Consider the following 11,302-nt stretch of genomic DNA (forward strand, 5'->3'; position numbering starts at 1 on the left):
AACAATGTTGTTACAAGATAACAAGGCAGATTTACTTCATTTATCTGTGTTTTTAGGGGAGTGTCTGGCCATTTTTGGCCATCTATAATTGTTAAGAAAAGGTTAGAAAAGAGCCAAATTTAGCAAATTTTTACATGTAGATGCTTTGAGGTAGTTTCATCAATATTTTTACAAAATTTCGTAGAAAGGGTCTGTATTGTTCGTATGGCAGTAAGAGTATAACAAGGAAAATTGCCCCAACTGCCCATATTTCTTGAAGACAATAGGGCACTTTTTCATCTACCAGTGGTATTGTTACAACAGAGGGAGGCAGCATGTTCACCGTCGTTCAGTTATTGTCACAATACACTGAGGTAGTTTGCCATCTCAGTCTTCTGAAATCGTTTATGGGTCCTCTATTGTTGCAGACAGGATATTAAATGAAGAATAATATAAACTTAATAATAATAATAATAGTGGATATTTATAAAGCGCACATATCCACCAGGACTGGTGCTCAAGGCGCTACATCATTATTACCCCTGCTCATTGGGCCAATGAAACATTCCAAATACCATCTCAGCTCCCTGGGGAGTATACAGCTCGATGCAGCCTGTTAGGCGCAAGGAAGCTAATTCAATCACAATAACCATCTCTGCCCTCACAGGTACCCATTTACATGTACTCCTGGGTGGAGAGAAGCAATGAGTGACAAAGTGCCTTGCCCAAGGGCACACGCACCATGACCCCGCCAGGTTTCAAACCCACAACCTGCAGCTTTACCCGCAGACCACGAATCAGTGCCCTTAACCACGAGGCCACAGTACTCCACAGACTGTCTTCAACACCAATAATGCGTAATTAGTAATAATGTGTAATTATAAAGTGCACTTATCCTCCGTTATTGGCGCTCAAGGCTGTAATTATCGCCTGTTTTTATTATAATTATCATTATCATGGCACTACATCACGTCAGGGTGTATATTGATGACTGTTCCTTGAAGCCCGGTCACTTGTTGCCTACCCACAGTGCATATTAACTAAATTGGTGCTGTCCTCATTTCATCATTTGACTGCTTAGAATTCAGTCATGTCACAGACTGTCTTCAACACCATGTACAACTGTAGCATGTTTGCTTGGTGGTTTCTTAAAGTACTTGGCTGCTAAATTGTCATCATTGACTGAAAAGCTTTGGATCACATCACAGGCTTTCACCCTGATGCTGTTGTCAAGGACTGATGTTCAGATCCCTTAGGAGCATGATCCATCTTGAGACAAGAAGATGGTTGCTGCATCTTCCTGCATCCTTGCTCCTAGAAACCAGTCTTTATATACATCTTGCATCTTACATATCTTGTGTTTTTTACTGGATAAAGAGAACTGCTACATTCAGTGTATGGTCTTGAGCTGAACAGTGACTATTCCTTTCAACTAAATGGAAGTTGAAGTTGACTGAGAAACTTGTATACTTACTTCATTGATGATAAACTGAATATGATGGCCTTAATTAAACCAAAGAACATCAAACTAGCCATTTTAATTGTCATCATTGGCTGCCTTGGTGTAAATGCCGTTTGCAAACCAGGTTGGAAAGAACATGGCTCATCTTGCTACAAGTACACAGATAATGGCACAGACTGGGAGAATGCAAACACATACTGCCAAGGGCTTGGTGGCATGCTGTTGGTCATTGAGTCAGAGGAAGAGAATGAATTCATTGCTGAAGAAATGAGAAATTCAGGCATGCCCAGGGCCTGGCTTGGCTGTAATGATGCAAGCATGGAGGGCACATGGGTGTGTAATTATCCTGATGGTGTCAAGAAAATGCAGTTTGCCAACTGGGCAGAGGGACAACCAAGCAACTGGAAGGGGCAGGACTGTGCAACAATAGATAATGAGAAGCAACACAAGTGGAATGACAAAGATTGCAAGAAAGACTCGTACACCATATGTGAGACAAGCGGCAGAGTCTCTGCCTTGTCCTGCTACATTCTGGGTCCTGATGGCCGCATTCAACCATAAAACTGGACCAAGCCTGCATCTGAACATCACACAAAGAAGGATGGTAAAAAGACAACTAAACAACTATGCTGGTTGTGCAGCAATATGTAGAGGTATCAATCGGTGTGGCAAGTGGAATGACAAAAAATTGCAAGAAAGACTCGTTCACCATATCAGACGTGCAGCAGAGTCTCTGTCATGTCCTGCTACCGTACATGTACATTCTGGGTCCTGATGGCCTCCTTCAACCCTAAACCGCACCCAAGCCTGCATCTGAACAACATGCATTTTCACCATAAACATTTTAACAGACATCTGCATATGTACGGTAGTACAAAGGCTTCATGTGAATGGTGAGTCTTGATTTTAATCAGCAGGAAAAGGTGACTGCCAAGCTTCATCTCTGTGATTGCCATTCCCTACACCTTGTCATCTTTGTCATTGTCACTATCCGGCATCTTTAAATCACTTCACAACGTGGACTTATATGGCTGACAATGTCTAACCCATTTCTTAAATTGTGTAAAATGGAGAATTCAGCAAATATGCTAGATTGTAAACTTTGCATGCAGACTCTATAGGACTGTGGCTTGTGAATTGTGTACATGTACATCTTTCAGGCTGAGTGACTTTAGACAAGTTCTGTATAAAGTGTCTCTTCCGGCTGATGTTTGAGTAATATTTGAATATATGCGATTTAAACTTAGATTTCAGCAAATATCTATTGGATCATGAAACTTGGATGAGAAACTTTACGCATAGGACTGTTAAAACGTCTTGTGGTAAATTACTCATGCCATGATACGTGAAACTTTAGTCTGGAACTAGTTGGTGTTTGAGGTACTGTATATTTGAAATTGTGATGAGTTTCAACATATCAGTAGATTAAATGTGTAATGAAGCAAGATGAAATTTAAAAGTAGCTGGTTTTTCATAAATCAGGCAAGCACTGTTTCACATCTGCAGTGCATGTCTTTAGCTCCAACAGGTGTTTCTGTAGCCACAAGAGCTTGCTTTAAAAATATAACAAGTTTTCAGCATGTAAATTGCTTGTATTGTTAAGAGAATGTGAAGAAGTTTGTTTGAAGTTTATTTCATACTTGTATACATGTAGCAGTGATGCTGTATGGTGTTAGTTAATTTAATGAACAATATACTACGTATGTATAACTCTGGTACCTGTTTTGAAATGAACAAAAGTTAATTATGAAAATGAGAGTTGTTGCAGGTATTGTCTGCCAGTAATAGTATAAAGGTACCGCCATCAGTTCACAGTGTGATTTATGTGAATTAAATCTCTTCTTTTTTTCCCGGTATTTTACCAGAATGCTGTAGAATCAAACAGTAATCAAACAATCAAAAATAGTAAACATGAAAATAGTGCTGGACTTAAAGTTCTTCAAATTGTTTAGAAATCACCAATTTGATTGAAAGGGTTTAAGATGAAGGCAGTTGTTAAAAACACCCTGTTAATATCTTATTCTGTACATGTGGCAAGAGGCAGTTTTAAATTCATGAAACTGCACCAAGAAACTTTTTATCAATGTCTTGAGAAAGAGGCATCGGATTGAATAAAAATAAATGCTGAATAAATGTTCTAAAAGATCTACTTTTATCCCACGAACAAGCACAAAGCTATTCAACTTTTGAAAATTACATACTGTATGATGCTACATCAAAACTTAAAGGGAATGTACATGTACAACATTTACTTTTGCTGCAATTTTCAGAAATAAATGAATTTGGAGGATAAGTTATATAGCAAATATTGTTAAAATGACTTGTTTCACGTTTTGGGCTTGAAGTATGCTGGAAAAACCAAGAAAACCAACCATGTTCTTGTAGTCTGGTTTCCTGACCCCATTTAAGATGAAACGGAGCAATTTATAGACTTTGGGAAATTGTAAGGTCAGAGAATCAGTCTAGCAGGCTTGTACCCCATCAAAGGTGTGTAAGCAATTGCAAAGAAAACGCGGAATAACTAATGAAAAATATCATTTTTCTTGAAAATAACTGCACACCAGGAGCCACGAATTTACAGGATGCTTTAGACTGTCATTCCTTAACAATCCAGTAAGGTAATTGTGATAATTTGATCATTTCATTTTGTGATGTTTGCAAATGTTGTATCTTCCCTTTAAGCTTTTAATGAACATTTTCACATATAATATAATTGTGACTTTTCATTGCTATGAGACATGACAAATTAACTGTTAATTGATTCAAATACTCATCACTCCACTGGATTATTTTTGTTCCGAGATGTAATCATGGAATTTTGAAAATGAGAATTTAAAATATTTTCTTCTTGCTTTGTGACAAAAGTGTTGTGCTTTTATTGTGTGTGTATATAAAAATGTTAACAACTCAAAGCTGCTCAATACAAGAATTAATTTATCAGAAAAATTACTCATAACGCATCATTGGTAAAAATTGGTTGCTCAGCTAGCATTAAACTCATTTTAAACTCTGATTTTACACAAATGTGAAAGCTTTCTGTGGAGAATACTGTACTGATTATCAATTTCAAGAACTATACAAAATTAAAAACTTGTAAACAATTTCAGAAAACAGCATTACGGTATGACCTCTTTATCCATCTGTGGGATTGCTGGATCAATTGGTGTGTTGAGCATTGCTCATATATTTCAGTGTGAAATGTAGATGTTGAATGTCCTTGAATTTTGAATGTTTCAAATCAAATCAAATAAATCAACAAAATTTATTGAGCTTAAAAATGACTTCTTGCAAACTGTGCTTGATAATAATTGTGCCGTTAGGGATGATGGCGGTATTCTTCAAATGGAATTCTATCGTCCAAGGCTGAAGTGCTGAATCCAACGTAACCAATTGAAAGCTTGTAAAATCCTACGGAATCCATCAAGCTTAGGAATGATTCCTGAGATGAAGAACTTCAACTAAATCCAAGAGATATTAAAAGACTGATGATATATTTTCCCTGGCAGCACTATCAAAAAGGTTTCAACTAGATCAACGTTATTGTGGTTGGATATAGCCCATGCACATGCCAAATAGCCTAATCCGTACATTTCACATCCATTTACAAGTACTAGCCACTGATCTCTATATAAAGACTGGATAGCGGATATGCATACAACATTCACACAGTAGACTTTGCATATTGACCAATTCGCCCCCGGTCTCACGAAGATGGCCGCGTATAATACGAACGTTCTACGTGTAAATACGCGCGCGTTGTATCAACAGTTGACGCGCATTTTGGTCACGTACACATATTATGATGTTCTAAAAGGGACACATTTCCGTAATGATTATTATTTCAAAACGCCGAAAAAGTTATATATTTGCGGCATTTTAGTAACCACGACGTTAGACAAATTGTAGTTAACCTTGGTCAGTGATGGTGGTCAAAATATAAGTCAAGTGAACCGCGACGTTACAAAAGAAATCATGCTGTCTATAAAAACGACAACTTGTCCTTTGTAGATCACCAGCCGGTCTCACCAATATGGCATCAAATTCGTACATTGTGCGGCTCTGTATTAGCTATCCAGTCTTTATATAGAGATCAGTGGTACTAGCCAACGCATCAGGTTACAGACCAGTAAATAAACTTCCATAGACCCCAATGGTAAATGCTCCCACTTCAGAAATTCAGGAAAATCCTCACAACTCTCCAAGGTGTTCGAGACACACATCAAATGAAAGCTTATTTCATCGTCTTTCATTTACTTTTCAATTTTCGGGGGTCAACTGATGACTTTTAGGAGAAAGTTCTATCCGAAGATGATCACCCCTGAAAATAGTCCTGAAGCCCATCGCCTTTTTGAAAAATGATGCCTACACTCCATTGCAAAATAGAGCGCTTTAAGGGCCCCAATTTCATCCAAATTGAACGGAACTACAAGTTCACAGTCCTGTGCACGGCTTCCACCCATATTTTTTACAAACCCTCAAGTTCATGGCCCACAGCATGCTCAAATACTGAAGATTTTGAGGGCATGCAAATCGTGATTTGGACGATGTAGGCAATTTGGGACCGATTTACTGGTCTGCAACCATCAAGACAGCCTCTCGTCTCGTTGAACTGTGACATAGGGTCAACTTCATGAATATTTATGTGTGCACATGAAGGTAATGCTCACCATAGCTGTGCTCATAACATGCTTCTGAGTCTTTCAGACAACATGATAAAAAAAAACCTACCAGCAAAATACAGACACAAACAAGTTGACAAGGCAGTGGCAACCCAACAGATCTACAGATGGCCTTAAGACAGACAAACAGCCCGAACGTTAGAAAGGAAAACAAACGACTGACACACAAACAAACCCACAACAAAAAATGGAGAAAAACCACATATACATACATGTATGTATGTGCTATCATAAACATTTTGAAGTATATGTTTATGTACATGTTTACATGACTCTTGTGCTAAAATGTGATTTGTGAACAAAAGTCTGTAGCAATTTAAAAAGTTGTTCTTTTTTGGCAAGACCTCTAGGCAAGGTTTCTTTAATATCAGTTTGAATTGTTTGATTAGAGCATTTAAGATTACTTCTTTTATTGTTGCCATAGTAAGAAAAACATCTTTACTAACTGCGAGAAATTATTGAAGACTTAGAGAAAGGTTTTGTCTCTATCATGTGATATTGTTTACAAAATAGCTAGATTCTCCATCTGTCTGTTTTGCAAGAATATAGCTTGGTAATTTACGTTTTTACCCTTGTTGCCATTGTAGGAAATTTCCTCCGGTCCCCACTGCCAATATTTCTTGAAATGCAATTAGACAGTTTATCATCTCATGATGTTGTTACAAGACTACGAGGCAATTTACTCCATCTATCTGTGTTGTCAGAAGACGGTCCGACCAGTTTTTCCCTTGTGTTGTTGTTTATTCATGTAAAAGACATTGGGAAAAAGGCTTCATTGAGCAATTTTGAGATGCTTGGAGGCATTTTTCCTCAATATTGCATCAAGACCGTAGCAAGGTTCTTTACCGCTACAGCATGGCAGCTGTGATGAAAGTTGCCCCAACAGCCAATATGTACCGGTATCGATGACACAAGGGCACTTTTCATATCTTACTAATAAGGGAATAACAGTGTGAGGAGCCGGTCTTCACTGCGCGATAATGACCGGTTTTGGGGTGACTGCTGTTAATGGACCGAGATGTAGTCGAGGTCCTTTAACAGCGGTCACCCCCACACCCGGTCATTATCACGCAGTGAAGACCGGATCCTCACACTGTTATTCCCATTAATAAATACCTTTTTAACGAAATAAACAGTTAAAATGCTCCAATTTTGTGACTTTCTTTCGGCGATATTTCCAGACTTTTATGTGTTCATGTTCATGGGCCATATTTTAGCTTAACAGCTATAACGACGTAAACTCAACAGAATTAAACTGCAGCCGTAGCGAAACAAATTACAACAATGTTATCATATCTTTACCTGATGGAGGAAGCTGAAATCTCGTTTACACATTCCTTGTGTCTGGAATTACAAAGATGCTTGGTTTAGGAAAGGTAAATATGTCGGTTGGTGAAGTGTTCAAAGAAAATAAATCGTAGATCTACGCTTTCATCGTAAACATCCTCAGTATATACACTGCACTGCTGTACGATGTTGTTTCAAAACTTCCTTACGCGCGCGCACGCACGCATCCCTAGCAACTGTGTTGCATACGCACACGTGAGTCTCACGCGATGGGGTTGAGCGCATGTGCAGTGCTCTATTGTTACAAGCTACCGCAGGACTGTTACTATATTTTGACCAATCACTGGCTTGCATGGGGCTGAACGGGGCTGGATCAATGCTGGTTCAGGGGCCATTTATGCGCTTGATCTTTGAAGCCGGTCCATTATCACCGTTATTCAGTTATTATCACAAACACTGAGGCAGTTTTCCATCTCGGTCTACTGAATCGTTAATAGGCCCCATTGTTGCAGACAGGAAATTAACTTTCCAGTGGGATTCCTAATTTTTACAATCGATTTCAGCGTATATTGGTGACTTGTTTATTCCTTGAAGCCCCATCGCTTGCTGCCTACCCACAGTGCATATTGACTAAATTGGTGCTGTCCTCATTTCATCATTTGACTGCTTAGAATTCAGTCGTGTCACAGACTGTCTTCAACACCATGTACAACTGTAGCATGTTTGCTTGGTGGTTTCTTAAAGTACTTGGCTGCTAAATTGTCATCATCGTTTTGGATCACATGACATGCTATCATCCTCTAAAGCTGTTGTCAAGGATTGTTGTTCAGATCCCTAAGGAGTGTGATCCATCTTGAAACAAGGAGATAGTTGCTGCCTTCTTCTGCGTCCTTGCTCCTTGTTATTGAATGTGATGCACTGCTTCGTAGTGTTTATACTTTAGCTGATCTGTTTGGAGTTATACTGAACAGTGACTTTATTCCATTCAGTTGACAGTAGAATGAGGACACTTGTATATTAACAGCATTGACGACACACAGCCTGAATATGATGGCCTTAATTAAACCAAAGAACATCAAACTAGCCATTTTAACTGTCATCATTGGCTGCCTTGGTGTAAATGCTGTTTGCAAACCAGGTTGGAAAGAACATGGCTCATCTTGCTACAAGTACACAGATAATCGCACAGACTGGGAGAATGCAAACACATACTGCCAAGGGCTTGGTGGCATGCTGTTGGTCATTGAGTCAGAGGAAGAGAATGAATTCATTGCTGAAGAAATGAGAAATTCAGGCATGCCCAGGGCCTGGCTTGGTTGTAATGATATAAGCATGGAGGGCACATGGGTGTGTTATCCTGAAGGTGTCAAGAAAATGCAGTATACCAACTGGGTACAAGGACAGCCAAACAACTATAACAACCAGGATTGTGCAGCAATAAGTGTTAAAAATGACAGGAATGGCACATGGGGTGACCGATCTTGCAATGCTGGGAATGACATCAACACCATATGTGAGACAAGCAGCAGAGTCTCTGCCATGTCCTGCTACATCCTGGGTCCTGATGGCCGCATTCAACCATAAACCTGGACCAAGCCTGCATCTACATACATCAATCCCTTCTGTATCCAGACACTGACTCACAACTACGTACAGGTTCTGTTGGTTTTACATCAATTTCAACAGTTTACTTGGAAATATCTCTTCTCTCCTACACTTTACACAATGGCCATTCCTTTGAATTATACATTGCCCTGGAGAAACAATGGATGATCCTTCATACATGTTTTACTGAATGGACAAAAAACTCTTTATTCTGGATTCTGTAATTTTGGCTGCTCTTGCTCATAACATTTTGACAAAACTGAAACACACAAGAACATTGAGTTGTAATAATATGGGCAATGAACAGTTCAGTAGGAACTTTGCTCAAGAATGAAAGCTACGTAAGTCAGAAAACAAAAAAAACCTAACTTCAACAGCGTGGATGCATGTTGCTTCAGCAAAGTTCGGTTTGATGCAGAGTTTGATCACATGTTATCTGCCATCAGAGTCTCTTGGTAGTCTATTGATTTGTATCTGATGACGAAGGATAAACACACTCAACAGTTCAGGCACTGATAAAACTCTATCAAAGAAATTGACTGAAACAGTCCATATTTTGTTGCTTGAGCAAACTCTGCTATGATGCAAAACAGGATCATGTCATCTCTCATCAAGTCAGGAGGCAATATTGACTTGATAAATTGAGGAGAACCTTGAAACTATGACAGGCTCAGCAACTGATGTGTAATTGATTCTGTCAGTCAGAAATGATGAGTGATTGTTGATGGTAGAAGTCTTGATTGTCTAAATCTTGACACGCTGTCATCTCCCTAATGCAAAAACGCTACTGAGTCCATTGTCACTCTACCTACCAGTGTTGTTAAACGGAAGTCTATCTCAGATGATATTAAATTTCCCAATCTTGGTAAGGCAGCTGACGTGCTCCAAACCAGATATCAGTTGAGCACAGTGTGTGATTGCGGCAGTTGGTTCCATAGTGGAAGGATGTTCAGAACCATGCTGTGATAACCACACTGAAGATGGGGGTATTGTTGGAACTCCTACACCCAAAGACAACTCTCGTTGTTGTCTTTATTTTGTTCTTGTGTCATGCTGGTGTGAATGCTGTTTGCAAACTAGGTTGGATAGAACATTGCTCATCTTGCTACAAGTTCACAGATAATCATACAGACTGGGAGAATGCAAACACATACTGCCAAGGGCTTGGTGGCATGCTGTTGGTCATTGAGTCAGAGGAAGAGAATGAATTCATTGCTGAAGAAATGAGAAATTCAGGCATGTCCAGCACCTGGCTTGGCTGTAATGATGCAAGCATGGAGGGCACATGGGTGTGTTATCCTGAAGGTGTCAAGAAAATGCAGTATACCAACTGGGCAGAAGGAAAACCAGACAACTTCAATTACCAGGATTGTGCAGTAATTAATAAGAAAGCCAAGTGGAATGACAGATACTATGTTAATGACATGTACACCATATGTGAGACAAGCAGCAGAGTCTCTGCCATGTCCTGCTACATCCTGGGTCCTGATGGCCGCATTCAACCCTAAACCCACCACAACCTGTGTCTAAACGGCACACCTTCGTACGTGTATTTCACCGACAAAGAGGTATGAACAGGAACAGGCTTATCAACTACCGGTACATGTAAATGTATCTGGATGATGCTGTATTTACATCTAGAAGACTTGGCACTGAACCCTATCTTTGCAGTTTCCTTCATACCGGTACATAACATTGTTTTTTATAGTGACTGAGAAAACTCATATCAGCTCAGCATGGAGGAAGGGATCATCACGCATACATTTTACTCTGAATCCATATATGAGTCACATTGTGAACGAGTCTCATCTTATAAATGATTTCACATTCTCTTTTGCCGAAACAAAACTGCTTTCTGACTGAAATCCATGAAGAGGATGACTTCATGATTTGTGCACAACACTTTGGAAGTGAACTGGGTTTCACAGTGTTACCTAAAGGCATGTACATGTAAAATGACCATCCGGCGACTGTCATGAACACTGATATGTAATGTCATAGGCACATGGACTTAAACTGAAATACTTGGCACGTGTCACCAATTTTTTTTGTGAATAATCGTAGTTGGAAATAAACTAGGTTTGGGGAATTGGCATGGATAGTTGCTTTAAATATTGTGTGATGTACATGATAAATGTACATGATAAGGGATGCCAGAACTCATGCTATATAGCCAGAATTCATGCTTTTTCATGTTTTGGACAAACAAGTCAGGCTTTCCATTCCTTCACAGGCCAGAAAGAATAAATCCTCTTGTGGCACACACAGAAAAGCAATTGTGCATGCGATG

The 11,302-nt window shown here is 39.3% G+C and overlaps 2 protein-coding genes across 2 annotated transcripts; both read left to right on the top strand.

The window, feature by feature from the left end:
* The first annotated feature begins 7,924 nt into the window (after positions 1-7,924).
* On the top strand, positions 7,925-9,355 carry LOC119740314 (perlucin-like protein). Its single transcript, XM_038215582.1, has one exon. The coding sequence runs from the start codon at positions 8,455-8,457 to the stop codon at positions 8,989-8,991; it is 537 nt and encodes a 178-aa protein (XP_038071510.1). The 5' UTR covers positions 7,925-8,454; the 3' UTR covers positions 8,992-9,355.
* Positions 9,356-9,992: 637 nt separating this feature from the next.
* LOC119740538 (perlucin-like protein) lies at positions 9,993-10,520 on the top strand. Its single transcript, XM_038215881.1, has one exon. The coding sequence runs from the start codon at positions 9,993-9,995 to the stop codon at positions 10,518-10,520; it is 528 nt and encodes a 175-aa protein (XP_038071809.1).
* Positions 10,521-11,302: the final 782 nt, after the last annotated feature.

The sequence above is a fragment of the Patiria miniata genome, unplaced genomic scaffold, assembly GCF_015706575.1.
Source record: "Patiria miniata isolate m_02_andy unplaced genomic scaffold, ASM1570657v1 HiC_scaffold_5, whole genome shotgun sequence".
Taxonomy (NCBI): domain Eukaryota; kingdom Metazoa; phylum Echinodermata; class Asteroidea; order Valvatida; family Asterinidae; genus Patiria; species Patiria miniata.